This window comes from Arvicanthis niloticus, chromosome 19 (assembly GCF_011762505.2).
Source record: "Arvicanthis niloticus isolate mArvNil1 chromosome 19, mArvNil1.pat.X, whole genome shotgun sequence".
Taxonomy (NCBI): domain Eukaryota; kingdom Metazoa; phylum Chordata; class Mammalia; order Rodentia; family Muridae; genus Arvicanthis; species Arvicanthis niloticus.
This window is the reverse complement of record NC_047676.1, coordinates 49,816,833-49,838,502: the sequence shown is the minus strand read 5'-3', so window position 1 is coordinate 49,838,502 and position 21,670 is coordinate 49,816,833. Positions and strand designations below refer to the sequence as shown.

General features: G+C 39.5%; 1 protein-coding gene across 6 annotated transcripts in view; it reads right to left on the bottom strand.

Annotated features, from left to right (window-relative positions):
* Window positions 1–8,260, bottom strand: part of Srek1 (splicing regulatory glutamic acid and lysine rich protein 1) — a 32,646-nt gene extending 24,386 nt beyond the window's left edge. The window contains exons 1-2 of one of the 6 annotated variants that reach the window (XM_034523335.2): window positions 7,949–8,260; window positions 1,460–1,593 (exon numbers count right to left, since the gene is read on the bottom strand). In XM_034523335.2, the coding sequence (XP_034379226.1) occupies window positions 1,460–1,593; window positions 7,949–8,109 (295 nt within the window). In that variant the 5' untranslated portion in view covers window positions 8,110–8,260. Of the gene's footprint in view, window positions 1–1,459; window positions 1,594–7,948 lie in introns of those variants that run through there. The other 5 variants (XM_076916250.1, XM_034523336.2, XM_034523338.2 and 2 more) reach the window with 5 other exon arrangements.
* Window positions 8,261–21,670: the final 13,410 nt, after the last annotated feature.

The window sequence follows — 21,670 nt, the reverse complement described above, 5'->3', positions numbered from 1 at the left end:
AAAATCAGTTTCTCTGATTGTATGGGATTACAGCAAAGTTCCAACAATGATTTAAAATTCTTCCTCCAAAATCAGTAATGATAAAAGCCTAAATGCTATATACTTTTCTGGTATTTCTAGTTTAAGATTTTTTTTCCTGTGCATTTTCATAGCATGGACTTTTGCAGAATTAAAACGTCTTTCTCTCAAACCTTACTCCCCAACTTCAGGGCTTACTGTGCTCTTAAGATCAGATAAGAATATATTTGTCAAATAATTTACTTTTAACCATGTTTATCTTCCCTATCTACTCTAACCCCTTAAACATGAAAAAATGCATGCTTTCAAATTTATCTGGGAGGAAAAAAGAAACTAGATCTTCCTGTTCTGGGACTTCCGAATTACCATTCTGGGAGGACCCGTATCTTATAATGCTCTTAACATTCCCAAACAGGCATTCTGAAACAACAAAACTCCCAAAGTGCAGCGAACTCCAGATAAACTAATGCTTTTAATATAAACCTAGTAACTACAAGTTTTAAAAATTACATATTAAAAGCTCATTAAATTGTTTCTAGCATACTTTTATGCTATAAAATAGTTACTATCATCTAGCAAAAAATAAAATAAAATAAAATGTATGTATATATGCCAGTCAGTACTCTAGGTTAATTGTACATTAAAACTGTCAAAATCAATAGCCAATTATATATAAATGACTCTGGAAAAACAAAATTTTTAATAATAATTAGTTCTTAAAGCAATTCAAGATGTAAAATTTAACAAGTAACTAGAAGGCTTCAGGCCTTGCTCCCATCTCTGACATCACTCCCTGATGAAGGCTTTACAAATTGCTTTCCAGTTAACCTCCCCAATAAAAGCCAATCAAAAAAAAAAAAAAAAAAAAAGTTCCAAGTGTGTAACAAAAATCACACTGAATATGAAACAATAGTCTCATAACAATTGAGAGAAACTACCTTAAGAGGATATTTGAAAGAATAAACTGAGTATTTTTTAAATGAATATAAAATATTACAATCCCAATTTGACTGAAGGTATGCTTTACTTGAAAAATTCTTAACTGTGCCCTCATGAGTATATGCTTACATATACATTTAAAATATTTTTTTCATACCATCATAAGTTTTTAAATTCTAAAAAGCTCGTTTTTACAATCTGCAAATTGGCTACAGAAAAGCCAAAACCAACTATAAAAGGCAAATACTTGATAAATTTTCTAAATGTTCAGTTGTAAAATCTCAAATATCCATAAGTAATAAACTAACCACTTCAGTATAATATTCTACAGGTATTTTTTTCTTCTTCAAATTTCATTCTCATCTCACACACACAAATGTGAGTGTGCACAGACAGACTCACACATAGAGTACTGGCCAATTTCCAGAAAAGCTAAAGGCTATATATAGTAACAGACAAGACAGATATTAAAACAATAAGAAAAAAAACATAAGATACCAACCTTCTGCACAAGGAACTACTATCAGAGCTCTGTCAATAAAAACCGTGTTAGTTAGATGCTGGGCCACACCAACACTTGATGGGTCACGAAACTTAATATAACATACTTTGGAGGAAAAAGCAAGAGGTGTATTGCTGCAAGAGAAAAAGAAAACATTTGCATGGTTTTATAATTTTCATTTGAAATTTCTTTCTTACATCAGACTTATATAATCTTTGTTGCTAAAAATGACTAACACGAGAAATAACATATTTTAGTCATTTAACACTGACTTGTCTGACAAAACAGAGGTCACTCTAGAGGTGCCTACAAATCAGTCAGCCCTAGAACGAAATTTGAAACAGCTAACGCTATCAGTCAAAATCACTTTACAGAATTTCCCAGCCTCAAGACTTCAAACTGTAGCCCCTCCCACCCCTAACTAGTTCCTCAACATTTCCATTCCTAAAACCGTGGTAAAGTAGTATAGCATGGGAGGCCATGGGTTTAATGCCACCAATCCAAAAATATCACTGAAAACTTCACAGTAATCATACAATTAGGTAATATGGAACCAAACAAGGGGTTTTTGCATGGCTTCAGGTTACAGAATAAGGTGCTTTCCAGGACCAAAAAAAAAAAAGGATTTTACAAACAAAATATTATGCAATTTATTTTGCAAAATAATAGACACTTTAGTCTATTTGATTTAACTCATTATCTATGCTATTTCTCATTAAGTCACTGAGTAACTAACTGTTTAACTAGTAATTACAAAGTCACGTTTTTAAAAAGATTTATTTTATTTTTAAGAGTAGGTGTACACATGTGAATGCTAGTGATTAATAAATCCAGAAGAAGATATCAGATCCCCTTTAACTGGAGTTACAAGAAGTGAGTTGTCTAAAGTGGGTGCTGGGAACCTAACACTAGTGTGTGTACTAGTGCGTAGTAACCTTTTCAGCCCCTCCATAGTCACTTTTTTCACTAAATTTGCTCTCTCTGATCTACCATATATAGCAGCAAATCCACCTTTAAAACAATGGTTAAAGTTACAGCTACACTGTCAACCTCTGATGGTTAATATTGCTAGCCAGTCAAATGGAACTAGATGCACAGTCACTCAAGAGACAAGTCTATGAGATACTATCTAGATCAGAGTAACTAGGGTGGAAGAGCCACACTGAATACGGTCAGTGCTGTTCCCTGGGCTACAGAAACAGAAAGCTGTGTGAACAACCATGTTGAGAACCCTGCTCCTAAGTGACCCGTGAAAAGGGTTCTTTGACCCCCAAAGAGGTTGCACCCCACAGGTTAAGGACGACTGATAAAGTACTTCACAGTGTTCAGTAACTTTCATTTTATGGTACACTAGTCAGGCATCTGCCACTGAGCTACATGCACCCCCAGTCCTTAAGCAATTTTCTTAGTCTTTATCTCCCACTACTCTTTCTGAAATAAAGCCCAACTTCAAATCATTTTGTAAACATGTCAATATTTCAGCTTTGAGAAGTTATAGTGAACATTACAGATTTCATATAGATGCTGACAAAGGTTTATATTGTTTATTATTATTAAGAAGTATTTAATTATATACTATTTTCAATGCAGGGCTTCCCCGTATAACCCTGGCTGTCTTGGAACACAGAGATCTGCCTGCTTCTGCCTCCTGAGTACTAAGATTAAATGCATGCATCACCACTACCAAGTATCAAAACTGCATTATTTATAAATCAGTTATGTTTATAAATCATATGTGTAGGTCTTTTCTAGTCTATCTAAGCTAATAGAACTATTTTTCTTTATCACTACTTTGATTATTTTGCGATACTAGGGACTACACTCAGGGCCTCAAACATGCCAGACAGGTTCTCGTAACTATGAAACACACCCTACCTCCTTGTACTTTAAAATGTACTTTTGACCTACAGGGCCCACTATGTTGCACAGGCTCACTTTGAATTTCAAATCCTCCTCGCTCAGGCTTACAAGTAGCTGGGATTACATACATGTACCACCAAAACTCATGACCATAGTTTTACTTTTCAAAAAGTTACATACTCTGTTTTGTCTAAAAGCAAGCAGCTCTGTCTGCCCAGCAGTGTGGTGATGTACACCTTAAATCCCAGCCTTTGGGAGCTCTCTAAGTACAAGGCTCTGTAAGTTCAAAGCCAGCCTGCTCTACAAACCTAGAGAAACCCTGTCTCAATAAACCAAATTGTAGTAGATTTTGACCTCATTTGTTAAACCAAGTTTTAGGGTTTTTTTTTTTTTACAATATAAAACTACTGGGTTTTAAGTAGAGACACTTGAAAACAAAACAAACAAAACCCACCTCAAGGAACAGGTTATATTTCTGGGGTCCTAATTGGGTATTTTTTCATGAAACATGGTGACGTTACTTTACAATGTTACTTGACAAATGCCAATGTAGTTATCAGTATGTGTAATATTTTATTAGTACATCTAGATATACCTAAAGATGTACCTAAAGATGGAAAGTGCCTCTCACCCTTCCTGATGCTCCAATCCTTTGACACAGTCCCTCATGTGGTGGTGACCCTCAACCATAAAATTATTTTTGTTGCTACTTTGCAACTGTGATTTTGCTGTTTGAATCCTAATGTAAACATCTGTATATTCCAGATGGTCTTAGGTGACCCCTGTGAAAGGGTCATTTGATCCCCAAAGGGGTTGCAACTCACAGTTGAGAACACCTGTTTTAGAAGATCTATCAAAATGACATAGTCCAAGCACGGACAAATAGTTTTATGCATGCAATTACTGACCAACATAGCATTTACCTAAGGAATCCAAAAGTACTTTAGACGGCACAAATCTCCAAGCCTTTCTTATGAAAGGCTGACGCTGCCTGCAGACCTACCAATCACTGCTGATTATCAACATTTCCAAATGCATCTAGCTTAAACTCATTCATTTGTAATTAAAAATTTTAATGATAACCAACATTTAATGACAGAATTTCAAAAACACTCAACACAGCACATGTCTAAATATTGCTTTAAAGCACAGCAATATGAAAAGTGCTTATTACAGATTAAGTAAGAAAAAAATTTATAATCACAGTGTATGACTCCTTTGATTACACAGTATGTACTAGAAGAAAAAACTATGCTAATGAAAGGAGTTTGGTAGAGTGATGTTAAGATCACAGACTTTCTTGTTCTCCATTCTATAAAGAATGCCTGCTATGGTGAGGTAAGGAAGTATCTCAAGAAGGGCCTGCTGTGTTGAAGGCTTGTCCCTCAACTACTATTGGGTTCTGAGGTTATCCAGCTGAATGCACCAGCAGGAGGTGGGGCAGGCTACAGCACCAATGTGTACCTTGGAGGAGATTTTATCTTGTCTCTGGCTTCTTCCTGGGATCTATTTCCTAACCACCTTATTTCTGCTAGGTGATAGGCTGAACCATCAGAGCCAGCCAACACATTATAAAGCCTCTAAAATCCTGAGCCAAAGTACTACCTGTATGATGAGCTCAGGTGCTTGTGTGGCAACAAAATGTAACAGACACAGCATATGTCATTTTTTAAAGTTAACTAAGTTACTTCAGTAAACAGATGTTTTACTTTGGTTCTTGGAACTTCGAAAACCAGAAAAGTAGGACCCCAGAGCAAGCAAGAAAAACTGCACAAATGAAAATCTCCCTGGTGTTATACATCAAAATAGAATTACCCTTGGGGAGGTTAGTCAACTGAAGGAAGGCACAGGGGAACTTGCAGATACTCCCCATCTGTGTGCTTGCTACACTTCTATGTTTAAACCCATAAAAATTCATTGATCTCCACACCACGATGTTCATTTTTCTGTATAAACATTACATCACAATGATAAGTTTACTGAAAAAAAAAGCAATTTGTATAAATAGGTATCCAAAACTATGAAATTCAATTATTGTACAAAAAGTTGGACAGTAATTCTGGATATTTAATTATCTGGCAATAGGAAAAAGTGTCAAACAATTCTAGTATGTTCAATGAATGTCTACAGAAATCCTTTTTTACTATTCTGTATTTATTATCTGTGCAAGTGTATGCACAGGTGTACCTGTAAAGGGAGGTCAGGAGACAACTTTCAGCAGCTGAATTCTCTCCCTTCACAGTGGGTTCTAGTCTAGAGAGTGAACTCATGTTATCAGCCTTGACCCGTATTATTGACCTGTTTACATGAATGTTTAATGTTTAAAAATTAAAATGAAACCCCCCCATCTGTAGGATTTTCACATTTTACTAAATGTATCTCCAATTTTAAATCAAACAACTGCTCAACTTCTAAATAGTAATCACAAAGCAATACTTATGACAAACAAAACAACTATCATTACCTTTGACTGACTAAAGTTTTATACACTTCAGCCCCAAACTACAAGTATATCCTCAAGGACCAGCTGGCATAACTCCATAATGGAAAGAAAACCTGCTAATAAAGTTTATCAGTATCACTACAAAGCCAGAATGAGGCTCTACTCCTAAACGTATAAAAACTAGGTACAAAGTTTTTGTCTGGCAACAACTTTGCCAAAGGAATTATTGTGGCATGCTGGCTCTATCTTAACACAAACAGCAGAGCTTTTCACCCACTTTGATAGTTAAACCCCAAATAATAACATTTTTTTCATGGGAAGGAAATTGGATTTACTCAAGACCAGCCCTGAAGAAGACAAGGTAGACTCTTTGAGATGCATCTTCCCCAATGCCAGTTGATACCTGGCAGTGTGTTACCATCTACAAATGGCAGTTCACTGGGAGTGAAGAACATTCTGAATTTCTTCAGACCCTCTACTGTCCCAAAGTTAATTTACAAGAGTTCATGGGCAGAGTATTTTACTGACTGGCTTCCAACCCTTTCAGGATACAGCCCTCCGATGAACACTCCTCAATTACTAAATGTTGAGCACGTAAGATGATAGCTGAAAGCATCTTTAAATGTTAAAAGACACTACAAACATTAGTGCCACGGGCACATCAAACCTTATGCTCATGCACTTATGCAGGGTTCTTGTCAGAAATATATTGTTCCAATCCCAGCATATAAACTCAGACTGTATGGCACTCTACTAACCTACATAACAAAATGTCAGCTTCATTAAACTTTTTTTTTTAAGAGAGGAAGGGGCCTGTTCTAGACTGAAGATAATTAAGTATCATAGCACTCTCTGAAACATATACTGGATAAAAGGGGGAGGACACTACTAAAACACTAACTTTTCTTTCTTTTTTCTTATCTTTTGTTTTGTTTTTTGAGTTTCTCTTCACCCAGACAGCCCTGACTATCCTGAACCTGACCAGGCTGGCCTTGAACTGGAGAGACCCCTGCTCTACCTTCTAGAGTGCTGGGATTAAAGGCCTGTGACACCACACCCAGCTATAATAAATGAAAATTTAGTAATCAAATGCACCAAATGAAAAGAATACTGATGGACATTCACTGTTTTATTTCAACTTTTCTGAATGCATGAAATATTTCCAAAAACAAAGGAAATAACATTAAATATCCACATTCATAAGAAATCAATTTGGAGTGGTTTCCCTACTTACAGAGAGTAGAGAGATATATTGTTCTGTGTGCATGACTATAAAATAAGCCAAAATATTTTCCCAAAAAATCGTGGGTAACTTTTCCTTCAAATAATTTTAGCATAAAGAACAAAATACTGTGAACCTTAGTATTTTCTTAAAGTTTATGAGTTGTGAGAATGTTAAGAACGGTTATCCATTACGAGTTATTTGATTAGTTAATATTGCATAAGGGAAATTTACCACTTCGAGTACGCTGCCTAGGAAGTGATGTCGACATATAAATGCCAATTAAGCGCTGGATTTTAAACACTTGTACACAGTAGCGTTAATTCTGCACTAGCTTATACTTTTTGAAACGTCTGAACCAGTGTGACCTTATTGGAGGAAAACTCAGAATGTTGCCAAAACGGAAAGATTGACGTGATCCTTAAGATCCTGAATATGGGCTCGGTTAGAAAAACCAAAAGGGGGGTAAAAGTCTCAGATCACCCCGGAGAACAAAACCAGTTCGGATTCCATGTTGTCATCTGCACTCTCTCTCATCAGCACTAGCACTACCCTGACACTGAGACCTAGAGGTCCGGGCGTTGGCACTGCTGGCGTTCTTCACGATCTCCCAGTGCAGAAACGTTATAGGCTTTTGCCATGAGGACTACCGCCGGCCCACCTGCGGCCATCTTAAGTTCGGGGGAAAAGCAAAGGCCTGGGGTACCCAATTCGAAGATCGGGCATCAACCACATTCTTGGAGGCTCGACAGGGGAAGGCACTCCCAAGTCCTTTGCAGGAACCCCGCGCGGAGCTTAATCAACAAAACCCCAACGCGGAGAGCCCCACAGCTGGCCGGATGCCCTCATCAAACATGGCCGCCTAGGTAAGCGCGCGGTCACGTGACGCCCGCGCTCCCCGTGCCTCGGCGCCCGAGGTCTCGATGGCGGCGCGCCCCTCCCCCCGCCGGGCTCCAGCACTCACTCTGGGGGGTAGAGCCGTAGCTCCTCGATTTCTCCTAGGAAGGAAAAGAGCGTCCGCATCTGCTCGCTGGTCACCGCCGACGAGAGATTCGTCACCTGAATCACCGTCGTAGGGAAGAGGCCGAAGCCTAAGCCCAAACCGAAGCCGCCGCCGCTGTTCATCCCGGCCCGCTGCCGCTGTCTTCCCGCTCCCTAACGTCCACGACGCGTCAGCGACGGAGTCTGGGAAGCGAAGGCGCGCGGCCGCGAGCGCGCTCCCGCAAACTAATTCGAGGCGCCGGGCACGTCTAGCCGCCCATCGCGCAACTCTCCTGCTCCGGGGGCTGCGCGCGCCGTCCGGAAGCGTCGCCCTGGCAACGCGGCGGGTCCCTGCGGGTACTGGCTGCCCGAGCCTTGGGGCCGGGTCGCTGAGATTGTTGCGAGGCTTCTCCAGGTCTTCAGAGAGGTTTACCTGCTACTGCAGTGAGGATCATAGAGGTTGTGCTTACAAACTCCATCACTTCTCTATGCTTCTGTCAGTTAGGAAGCCCGGCTCTTTCTCCAAATCAGGAGGAGGAATCCAGAGGCCTGAGTTGCAGTGGTGAAGGGACATTGACATCTGGACATTATAAATAAATACCTGACCATACTATAGCTTCATTATTAAAAACAGGCTGCAACCTCAATTAACCAATTTCAAAATTGGCAGGCATCCTGATTATGAGACTTCCTGGAAATTTTCACACAATGGAGGTTAGGGTAAATGAGTGAATGAAAGGCTTTGCTGGCAATTTAGAACATGCAATTTATTCACTAGCGGCTTCTAATATCTATACTATTAGGCAAAGGCAAGTAAAAGACACGGACAGTCAACAAAACAACTTGCACCTTACTAGGGCGCAATCGTTTTCAACCAGAGCAGCTATACCCAAAGTTCATGGTTCAAGTCCGTCCATTCCTGTGGGCCCACAATATAAAAACATATTGGGGTCCTGGAGTTGCCCCACAAGTCACGTGAACACCAAACTCAGTTAAACAGGGATGATTTATTGAACTCACACCCCAAGACTGATCGACCAGGGCAACAGCACAAAGCTGAGCACTGGACATTTCTTAATGGCCATCTTATAAAGGTTAAACCCGCAAAAACAACGAGTTCATAGACAGGTGCTGGAAGTGCTGCCTTGTGGTCGGCCCTCAAGCTATTTTAAACATACTGACCTTCAGTTTGATGGGCCTTACATGAAGCTTATAGTTGTGGAATTTCTTAAGATTAACAAACCTCATAACATACAGAACACAACAAGGTATGTGATCAGGATGACCCTGCTCTGGGTCAAGTTTTTTTTCTGTGTCAGTGACTGGCAGGCATATTACAGCAACAATATGAAATAGCTGGCAGGCACAAAACAAAATGGCTACAGCTATGCTAGGGGGGAGGCCTCAACACATGTACTATCATTAAGACTTTGTTGCCCTTTTCACATTTGTACTGATGGTCTTAAAGCAACAATAGAGCTGAGGGTGTAGTTGCATCGGTAAATGTTCACCTTGTGTACTTGAAAGCCCAGTGTTGATACCATAAAACTGAAACTGACATAAACCTATTATCTCAGCACTGGGGAGATCAACGGATGGGTGGATGGATGGATGGATGGATGGATGGATGGATGATGGGTGAATGGATGATGGATGGATGGATGGATGGGTGGATGGATGGATGATGGATGGATGAATAAATGGATGGATGAATGGATGGATGATGGGTGAATGGAGGATGGATGGATGATGGATGGATGGATGATGGATGGATGGATGGATGGATGATGGGTGAATGGATGATGGATGGATGATGGATGGATGGATGGATAAATGGATGGATGGATGGGTGGATGAATGGATGATGGATGAATGATGGGTGGATGGATGGATGATGGATGGATGATGGATGGATGATGGATGGATGATGGATGGATGGATGGATGAATAGATAAATGGATGGATGGATGGATGGATGGGTGGATGGATAAATGGATGGATGTGTGAATATGATAGGTTAAAAGGCTGACACCTGATTGGGAAAAAGACAAGGTTTCTAAACTCTGAGTTACTGTTGTTTATATTCTTCACCTGCATCTACTCACACTACACTAAATGTAGCTTTAAAGTAACTCCCTTGTAAAGGAGTACATTAAATGTACAATGTATCGTTCTTATATTTTTTACCTTGAGAGCCAGATTCTCACTATGTAGCCTTTATTGACCTAGGGATCACTATGTGTATCAGACTGGTCTTGAATTCATAGAGATGCACTTTTCTCCCAAGTCCCAAGGGATTAAAGATATTTGTATTATTTGTGTGTATTATTAAATGTATTATGTTTGTATTTTTAGTTATTTTGAGACAGGGTTTCTCTATGTATTCTTGGCTGTCTTAGAACTCACTCTGTAGACCAGGCTGGCTTCAAATTCAAAGATCTGCCTGTCTCTGCCTCCCAAATGCTGGGATTAAAGTTGTGCACCATCACTTCCTGGGTCTATAATGTACTTTTTAAATTATCAGTGCAAAATAAAGGCAAGAGCTTATGTTCAGGTAAAATAATTGTCTCCAGTGGGGGAATATATATAATCTCAACATCCGAATTACCTCCACTCTTGCTGCAGTGTACAGATACATTGAAAGGTTGATTAGAGGCAGAGAGTCTGGGTAGGTACTCCTTGCAGTAATCAGCATGAGCTAAATAAGATACAGAACAAAGGTAAGTGGTCTCAATAATGGAAAGCAATTAACCACCCCAAATTTGAACAAACCTGATGGGAGAATAAAGTTATGCACTCAGAAAAAGACAGTGTACATGCATTCAGTTTGACACAATTACAGGACCCTAGAATTGACAACAGCAAACTCAGAACACTGGCTCCAACTTGAGTACCTGCCTGGCTTGATTGTGTTAGTTTTTTCTCAATTCATTTCACTACTAGACTATGCAGACAAGGGATAAATCCAAGAAGCACTGCTGGGCTTTCTCCCACAGTTTCTGGTTCAGTAGGTTAGGAGTGAGGTCTGAAATATAAACTTACAAGTTCAGGTGACAATGCCACTGGGGGTGGGAGGTGTGAGCAGCATTTTGAGAAACACTGGTTTAGAAGGATGTAAGTGTAGCTCACTCAGCAACTCACCGATCTTCTATGGATTGAGAAGCACAAGGAGATGTTTAAGTCTCCAGCTTGGAAGGTTCAGTAAATGATGCCATAATTTATGTCAAACAGTAGAAAGGAAGAATAGCCTTGTGAGGAAAGACCAGAGAATATTGAATTCTATTATGGACATGCTTATGACTTGAGAGTGGAAGTAAATACAGTTGTGGCCAGGTGTGGTGAAACTTACTGTTACTCTATCTCTTGTGGGGCTGGAGCAGAATAATCACAAACCTGAGGCCAGTGTGGGCTACATGAGGATTCCCTAGCCAGAGAAACCAAGAACAGAGGGCATTAAGATGTGGCAGAACACTTAGCTGGGATTCATAAGCTCCTGAGTTAAAGTGGGAGGGAAGAGAGGAGAGCGAAGAGGGGAGGGAGAGAAAATGCATCCTGTCTGATATATTTGCACGCACACCTATGTTTGGAACAAGACCCTCCCGGGAGTGAAGCAGGAAGTCTTCATTTTTTCTTGTAAACCACAAGACTTTTTCCATTCAGGATCCGGAAGTCTACTTGTCTGTGATGGGCTAGCTGAGGATTTATGTTTGTTTGCACCTCTTGCTGCAAACCCAGGGTCTCTTGTACACCAGGCAAGCACTTCACCTCCAGCATTTTGGGTTTTGTCCTTAGTCTTTCCCAAATTGATTCTAACATAAGAAAGTTCCCTTACATTCCCAGACTTTTTTTTTTAGTTTTTGTCATAAATAGATAATGGTATTTTTCAAATCTCCCTTTTCACTTACTGATATAGTTATTGGTATTTCTAGGAAAATTTTCACATGGGCATAATGTATGATCCTTGTATTTTGTTGAAACTCTTCATGTTGAGTGTATGTGTGTGTGTGTGCAATTTATCATGTATTGGTAGAAATGTATTCAAATGATACATTGGTTTTGTTTTGTTTGAGGTAGGCTCTTGATATATAGCCTTGGCTGGCTTCAAACTCACGACTTCCTGACTGTGCCTCCCACGAGTTGAGATTACAGGTAAATGAAGTAGATACTTAAGGGTTTTTTGGAAAGTTGTTTGGATGGTGTTTTGCTAGGACAAACATGTGAAGGAACATGTCATTAAAGTGGACAAAGGTGTGAAAGGCTAAGGCAGACTCATGAAGGAACGTTTCACTGAAGTAGAAACAGGAGAGAGGATGTTCTGCTAAGGTAAGCACATAAAAGGACACATGATAAAGGATTTCTGCTGCGACACGCATGTATTGGTCTGCCTTACACTGCGTAGTTGAGCTGCGTTTGTCAGGATTCCAAGGACTTGGGTTGATTGTCCAAGCATGTGCTGAGGCAAGACCCATGCTAAGGCAAGGCACATGGAGGACACAATATTTGGAGAGTATAAATAGGGCCCCACTGAGTGACAGACTGAGCTTAGCTTGCTGGTACAACTAGCTGTGCAACACACTTGTGGGATTCGAGTCTTCACTGATCTTTCCTGATCTTCACTTCCCTGAGATGAGGCACAGCCAAGAACTCCTGGCGACCCTCTGGGTCCCTCCTGCTGACTCTAGCCAAGGGTGAGGCCCAGCTGTCTCTGCTTGGTCCTGTCACCACTGTTGCTAACTGCACTCTACCAAACTGGACTTCTAATGTATCTGTGAGGTGTTTTCGAGTGGATCGAGCTGCTGCTGCCTGCTGACCTGAGAACTGGACTGCTAATTTCCAGCCAACACAGATAGGAGTTGCTCCAAAAAAAAAACCTTTCTAAATAGGTCTACTCTCCTCCCCTCCCCCACCCCATATTCTTTCTTGTCTACTATCTCGGATGGGTAATGGGCTAAAAAAGAGGTGAAAGTGTTTAAGAACCAATCATTAAAAATAGGATTTGAAAATTTTAAAGTTTAAAGTTTAAAGTAAGCATCACCAAGTCTGGCTTCAAGGAACACCTTATCTTTTTTTCAACTTCACTGTAATTATTCAGTCTCTGTAAGGTTATTAGTGATGTTCACTCTTTCAATCCTGATATTAGACCTTTCTAAACGTTTTTATTTATGGAGTTAGAATTCAGTGGTTAAAAGTACTTACGTCCCTGAATTGGGCCAACATGTATATATATTCAGGTATATTGTGTTTATTCAAAAGACAAAGGAGAAAAAAAAAACACCATAATTTAAAAATTTTGTGAATTAAGAATACTGGGTGTTCTCCCTCCCAGTTCCTTGGGATTGAACTCGGAGCCTGTCTCATGTCTTAAGGCTCTTTCACTAAGCTGCATCTTAAAAATTACGTTTAGTTTACAAGAAGAACTTTAACTATATGATGTAATTTCCTTAAAAACCAGTGTTTCTGCTGGCAAAGGGAAAAAGATTTCTCCAGTAGAGTGACACTAGGTATATCAACCACATTTCAAGACAGTACACAGCCCGGAAGTAGTCAGCCACCAGTAAAAGGATTCTGTTTTTTTATGTGCTTTTTTTGCATTATTGTTTGTTTTGATTTTTGTTTTTTACTTCAGAGGAAAAAACATGAAGTTGGGTCAGTAGAGAGGTGGGGCGGATATGGGAAAAGCTGGGGAGGAAATAGAACATGATCAAAATATTTGTATGAAAAAATTAATAAAAATATAAAACCCAAGCTTCTTATATATTCATACATTGATTTATGCAAACACATGCTGGCTTTAGTGAGGTGGGCATTCCAGATCCTTCTCTCTTTGTGTGAATTTGCTATATATATATTTTTTAATTTTTTTGTTTTGTTTTGTTTTTTGTTTTTCGAGACAGGGTTTCTCTGTGTAGTCCTGGCTGTCCTGGAACTCACTCTGTAGACCAGGCTGGCCTCGAACTCAGAAATCCACCTGCCTCTGCCTCCCAAGTGCTGGGATTAAAGGCATGCATCACCACTGCCCGGCTTTGTTTTATATTTTTTTAAATGCTTTATATTACTATTTTATGTATATAGGTGTCTTGCTTGTGTGCATATTTGTGTAGCTCCTGTGTGCTCCATGTTTTCCCCCCTGGATGGGGATAGTGGAGAAGTGGCCATTAAATGGAGTTATAGATGATTTCAAGCCACCTTGAGAGTTCTGGGAACTGAATACCACTCCTCTGCAGCCAGTGCCCTTAAAAACAGAGGCATCTCTCTAGTCTGTTTTGCTTTTTGAAAGTGGGAGCTTGCTATCCAGCACAGACTGGTCTTCTTCTCCATAGATCCTCTCCTTCAACCTACCAGATGCTGGGATTCCAGGCAGGCCCCACCATGCCTAGCTAGTAACGTAGTTGTTATAGAATATGAATTTTTAAAGTAATCTGCAAACAAATTTCATGTGTTCTTTTCCCTTTGTAATATAAGGAAGTGGAAACTATTAGATAAATCAGAATTAAGTTTCTCTACATTTAGAGGTAAGAATGTACTTGAAGGGAGCCGGGTGTTGTTGGCATATTGGTTTACTATTTTGTTGGGTTCCTATATTTCTATAACCCTTCCAACCATTATTCCACTCTAATCCTTTCCAACCCCCCACAGTAGGTAGGAAGAAAAGAAGGTTAGAGAAGAAGGGGGAGCAGAATCTCCTCCAGGCAATAAAATAAGACTACTTCCTGATGATTAGGGACATTGAGTTCATGGGACAAGTCTAATCTTTGTGATCTAACTTCTCATCTTTTTGTTTCCAAAACACTTGACAAACAGCAACAACAGCAGCCAAGAGCAACAGTGTTCTTGGAGCACCCTCTCCAGAGTCCCCAGAATTAAACAGTCTGCAGGTGGCAAAGATCACACCCCTGCTAGAGCACAGGGCAAATCATAATCACCCACTGTGAAGCAGCCTCTTATCCCACACCTGGGATTAAAACAAAAAACACATTCACATAACATAACTGGGTTTTAAAATAAACCAAAACTCTAACTACAGGGGGTGGCAGTGCTCACCTCAAGAGGCACAGGAAGGTAGATCTCTGAGTTCCAGGACAGTCAGAGCTGTTCCACAGAGAAACCCTGTCTCAATAAACGAGATAAAACAACAAAAGAGCAATAGATCCTTAGAATTCATAAAGTATACAGAAGCATAAGACAATTCATTTAGTACCATTCAGAAGACTATATAGTATAGTGTGCATAAATATATGCATATTCTCTGTGCCAGTGCCCTAGCTTGGGTTTTGTTCTTGAATTCTGCTTTTCTTGCTTTCTCCTCACTTTGATAATAAATCGTTAGTTCCCTTTTTATGATCCTTGGTTAATTGTTTTACAGCCTCTTGGAATGTGCTCTGAGTAGGAGAAAGTCTGGTTACAATCTAAGAGCAAATAACTGATGACACTTGGGAGACTGGCAGAGTTCTCATTGAAGTTTTGACTATCAGAAAAAGACCTAATAACAGTCCCACTATAAAAGAGCTTAATAATCATTGATATAATTTTAGGAATTCTTATAGGATAGTCATTAAGACTTAAGAAGTCAGCTGGGCAATGGTGGCGCATGCCTGTAATCCCAGCACTTGGGAAGCAGAGGCAGGTGGATTTCTGAGTTCGAGGCCAGCCTGGTCTACAGAGTGAGTTCCAGGACAGCCAGGGCTACACAGAGAAACCCTGTATCAAAAAACAAAACAAAACAAAAAAAAGACTTAAGAAGTCATCTATCTGTCTATATATATAGCATCACTACAAGACAGTACATCTTCATAGATCTGCTCCAAAGGGTGGGCTAATACCTGGTTATTGTTATATATGTTTAATAATAACAAAAAAAGCACATTAACAGCAGGAATCTTTCCTAAAATGAATCATCCTATGGCCTTTCGTAATGAGAGCCAATCTGTTGCAGATTATTTTATAATCTGAAGCAGACTATCTCAGGAAGATCACATGCTAGTAATTAGCTTGTCCTATTGTGGCTTCTGACATGCATGTATCTGTATATGTGTGCACATTTCAAGAATTTGAATAAGCTTATATATTTTAAATTAAGATATAATTACATTGCTTCCTTCTTCTTTCCTCCTTCAATCTCTCCCTTCAACTCCTTCATACCTCCCACTCTCAAGGTGATATTCTCTTTTCCTGCTCTTTTTGGGGGGCATTGAGATGGTCTTTCTTAGTCCTGGCTGTCCTGGAGGTCACTATGTAGACCAGGCTGGCCTCAAATTCAGAGAGATCCTCCTGGGTACTGGGATTAAAAGGTGAACCATGATGCCTGGCTTTTTCTTTGACTATTATTGTTACATGTAGAAGTATGTATATGCATAAATATATAAGTATGACCTATTGAGTTTGTTTTTACTATTTATATGTGTATGGTTTTAGGGCTGACTGCTTTGTATTGGACAACCAATAAGGTATTTATTCCTGATCATAAGTTGTCTGTAGTCCTTAGTCAAGGGGTAGGACCCCATGAGATTTTTTTTTACCCCTTCTGTGTTAGCATATCTGCTGATACTATCTTTGTTCTGGTCTTGTGCTGGGGTTACAAGTGTGTGCCACAAGTGGGGTTACAAGTATGAAGCCATTTCTAGGACAGACCATTTAACAGCAGTCTTCCTGGTCTTCTAGCTGTTAGTATCTTTCTGCTCCCTCTTTTGTGATGTTCCTTGAGCCATAAATTCAAGAAATATGATGTAAATGTGTCCATTTGAGCTTGGTTACCATGATCTCTGCACTATATTTAGTTATGGTTTTCTGTGATGGCTTCCTTTGCTATAATGAGAAGCTTCTTCTGATGAGGGGTGGTAGCTACACTTATCTGTGGGTATGATGATAAGATTTAGAATGTAGTTAGGTATTATGCTGAAATAGCAATGTGTCAGTGGTAGAATCTTTTTAATTATTGGATATTTTATTTATTTACATTTCAAATGTTATCCCCTTTCAAGTTTTCCCCTCTGGACACCCCCATCCCATCTCTGCTCTCCCTGCTTCTATAAGGGTGCTCACTAAGATCCATGACCTCACTAGCTCCAGGAAGTTGGCTATGTAGTACCAGGCTTGATTCCCTCCTGTTGAGTAGGCCCTAAGACCATTTAGACAGCAGATGGTTATGGGTGCATTATTGCACCTTTATGGTCATTTTGGTTCATAGGTATCACAGCGTCCCTCAGCATCTTACATAGTATTTTCTGGTACCATGGAGGTTAGACTGCAGTAAGGAGGCTTTCAGATTATATCAAGTTGAATCATGTGAGTCCTGCGTCCTAAGTGCATGGTATCTTCTGCAATGGGGACCTATCTTCAACCTCTGAGAAGCAACTAAGGGAAACAGCAATATTTTATATTATTTTGGGAGTGACTTGGACTACCCTAACCAGTCACTTGAAAGGAGGTTTCTTGGGCCTGGTCCTGGGGTTTTTGTTAGTTTATAATTCTTGTAGGAAACATTGTCCCATTTTTCCATTTCTTCCTTCAGATCACCTGTATCCTGTAACTCCCTTCTCATGGCCCATCCCCATGCTCCCTCTATCTTTGCTTGTTTCTGCAGTTACTCCCAGTTTTATCCTCATGCCTGAAGACATGGAGCTAGGAACCACAGATGATAGAGAACATGTGGCATGTGTCTTTCTGGGTCTGGGCTATATCACTCAATATAGTCTTCTCTAGGCTCAACCGTTTACTTGCAAACTTCATGGTCTCACTGTTTCATACAGCTGTACCGTATTTTCATGAATCATTCATCTGTTGAAGGACATTTAGGTTGTTTCCATTTACTAGCTATTGTGAATAGGGCAGCAATAAAGATTGCTGAGTAAGTGTCTGTGGAGTAGGACGTGAAGTGCTTCAGGCAGGTGCCGAGGAGAACAGAGTTGGGCCATATGGTAGGTTGGGTTTTAGGTTTTTGAGACGTCTCCATACTGATTTCCAGAATGGAAGTGCCACATTTATACTCCCCCCAACAGTGAATGACAGGTCCCCTTTCCCTAGAACCTTGACAACATTTGTTGTCAGTTGTTTTGTTAATTGTAGCCATTTTGACTAGGTTAAGATGAAATCTCAAAGTTTTAGTTTGCATTTCTCTGATTACTTTTTGAGGTATTTCTTAGCCATTTTTATTTCCTCTATTGAGAACTCTGCTTAGATCTCTAGTCTATTTTAATTGTGTCATTTGTTTCCCTCACTACTTGATTTTTGGTTTTTAGTTCTTTGTATATTCTGGATATTAATCCTCTGCCAGATGTATAACTGGCAAAGATTTTCTCCTTCTTGAGTTTCTTATCCATCAGACCGATTGTCTCTTTAAATGTACAAAAGCCTTTTAGTTTTATGAGGTCCCATTTGTCAGTTGTTGGTCTTACTTCTTGGGTAAATGTGGTCCTATTCAGAAAGCCTCTTATGGGCTGGAGAGATGGCTCAGTTGTTAAGAGCACTGTCTGCTCTTCCAGAAGCCCTGAGTTCATTTCCCAGAAACCACTTGGTGACTCACAACCATCTCTAATGGGATTTGATTTCCTCTTCTGACATGTAGACATATATGCAAATATACTACTCAAATAAATAAATAAATAAATAAATCTTAAAAAAAAAAACCCAGAAAGTCCTTTCTCATATCCATATTGTATCTGGTAGAGTTAAAGCCTATGTTTTCTTCCAGCAATTTTAGCCTTTTATGTTTCAAATTGAGGTCTTTGATCCACTGGGAGCTATCTTTTGTTCAAGGTGATAGATACAGATCTGGTTTCACTCTCATGTACATGAACATGGAGTTTTCACAGTATCATTTATTGAAGATGCATTTTTTTTCTCTCATGCATTTTTCTCTTTCATCAAATATCAGATGATAAAACATAATACAGAGAGTAGAGCTGGAGGGAACATACCTCAACATAATAAGAGCTATATATGACAAAAAAAAAAAAAAAACCTTCAAAGCAATCTCACTAAAGTTGGAAATAAAACAGGACTGCCGACCCGCCCCACTTCTCTTGTAAAGTGCTAGAAGTACCAGCTGGATCAATAAAGAAGAGACAGAAATTAAAGGACACAAATAGGAAAAAAAAAGTCAAACCATGCTATTTGCAGAAGACATGCTATTATACATATGAGATCCCAAAAGGCCCACCAGAAAACTTGAAAGAAAAATCAACAATTTTACAAAAATGGCAATGTACAAAATAAACTTACAAATTAGTTGCCTTTCTATACACTGCCAGCAAACACACTGAGAGAGATCATGTACTACCATTTACAATAGGATCTAAGACAATAAAATGTCTTGGAAGAAACTGACAAGGAAATGAAAGACATCTGTAATGAAAACTTCTAATCTCTGAAGAAAGAAATTGAGAGAGACACGAGAAAATGGAAACACATTCGTGTTCATGGTTTGGTAGAATTAATACTGTGAAAAATGACCATATTACCTAAAACAATTTAGAGATTCAATGCCACCTCAATAAAAATACATACAATGTTCTTCACAGAAATAGAAAAAAAACCCCTAAAATTCATAGGAAACCAGAAAAGAGCACAGGTAGCCAAAGCAATCAAGCAAAAAGAACGATACTGGTGGCATTGCCATTCTAGATGCCAAGATCTACAAGAGAGCTACAAGAATAAAAACAATGTCTTACAGGCACAAAAGCAGACATGGTGACCAGTGGACTAAAGTAGAAGACCCAGACATAAGTATTTGAATACGCTTTCCCTTTTTTTTTTATCTTCTCTTCTCTTCTTTTCTTTCTTTTTCTTTTTTAATAGTGAATGAGAAAGTTTATTATAGATATGTGGGAGAGCATAGTTAGAGGCAGGACATCTGGGAGAGTCCAGAGTGGACAAGACCAGACTAAGCTGGGCCATTTGAGGAGAAGGGGTGAGAGGGGGACCAGGTGCAGTAGCCAAGAGGGCAAAGGTACAAAAAGGATGAGCAATTCTTTTTCTTTCGAGACAGTTTCCATGTCTATCCTTGGCTGGCTATTCTGAAACTCTCTCTGTAGACCAGGCTGGCCTGAGACTCCTAGAGGTTCTCTGCCTCCTGAGGAATGGGACTAAAGGCACACACCACCACTGCCCGGCTCATTTTCCTTTCTTAGGCTTTGGAGATAAAATATCCCTGTGTAAACCCAGTAGGCCTCAAGGATTTCCGGGATTACAGTGCACCAAGCTGAGCCTTGTATGATTTTTCTGTTTGAAAGACCTGTAATGGTGTGTCATCCTTCACTTCTAATCATTCCTTCTTTCTTTACTCCACAGTTTCACAAAGACTGTCAGCAACCTCATTCAGTTTTCAAATGTACTCCTTCTATTCTCCCTCCCTCCTGTCTTCCTTCCCTCCTTTCTTCCTTCTTTCCTCTTCCCTCCTCCTCCTCCTTTTCTTCCTCTTCTTTCTGCCTCCCTCCCTCCATCCCACCTTTTGGTTTTGTGAGACAAGGTCTCTCTCTATAGCTCTAACCACCCTGGAACTCTCTCTGCCTGCCTCTGCCTCCTGAGTGTTGGGATTAAAAGCATGTGCCAACATGCTTGGCTTTTGTGGCTTTTCTAACTTGGGTTTTCTGTATCTTTCTTGGGCTTTGGCATACTTTTTCTAATTTTTTTTTTTTTAAAAGAAAGTCCTATGTACCTGATTTTTAGCTTGCTGTATTTTCAGTGACGTTCTTGTGACGTTCTTCCAGAACAACATATGCAAAATTGTCAGTGTCCAAGGCTACCTCATATCCCTTACTCAACAACTCCTCAAAGGAGGGTTTTCTTGTTTTACTTTTTTAATTTTATTTTTTATTTTAATTTTAATTTTTTTATGAGTGTGTAGAAGAGGGCATCAGATCCCATTACAGATGGTTGTGAGCCACCATGTGGTTGCTCAGAATTGAATTTAGGACCTCTGGAAGAGCATCCAGTGCTCTTAACCACTGAGCCATCTTTCCAACCGTAGGAGGTTTTTTGGCTTTTGTGTTTTGTTTTTAAGATTTATTTTATTATTTATTTTTGTATATGTCTGTGTGCACTTGCATGAGACACATGTAGAGACCAGAAGAGGATGTTGGGTTCCCTAGAGCTAAAGTTATAAGTGGCTGGTAAGCAGCCTACCATGAGTGCTAGGAAATAAATTTCATTTCTCTGCAAGAACAGCAATTGCTCTTAACCATTGAGCAATCTCCCCAGCCTCCAATGATCATAAGTTTTATATATTACCATTTTAAATATTCATGTAAATAAAGTCCCACTCTTACATAAATGGAGGGGTAGGAAGATAGCTCTATGGGCAAAAACACTTGCTCTTCAATCCCAATGGCCTGAGTTTGGCCTCTGGAGTCACACAAAGGTTTAAGGAGAAAAGTGATCTTATAAAGCTGCTTTCTCACTTCCACACATGTACCATGGCACACATGTGCCCCTGCCCCAACATCTCACACATGCACATGCACACACACAATAATGATAAATTAATAATTTTTTAGAAACTGAAACTTAGGTTGTATTGTATAATATCCAGTCTCAATGTTTAAGCACACTGATGATAGGATGTCATATGTATACATGTTTTTATTTTTCTCCGCTAAGTGCCTACCAGCAGAATTCCTGAATCATATGACTAATTAAAAGATCATTATAGCTAGGGATATAGATCAGTGGTAGGATACTCGGCTGGTGTGTAACAGGCCTTTGCTTCAAA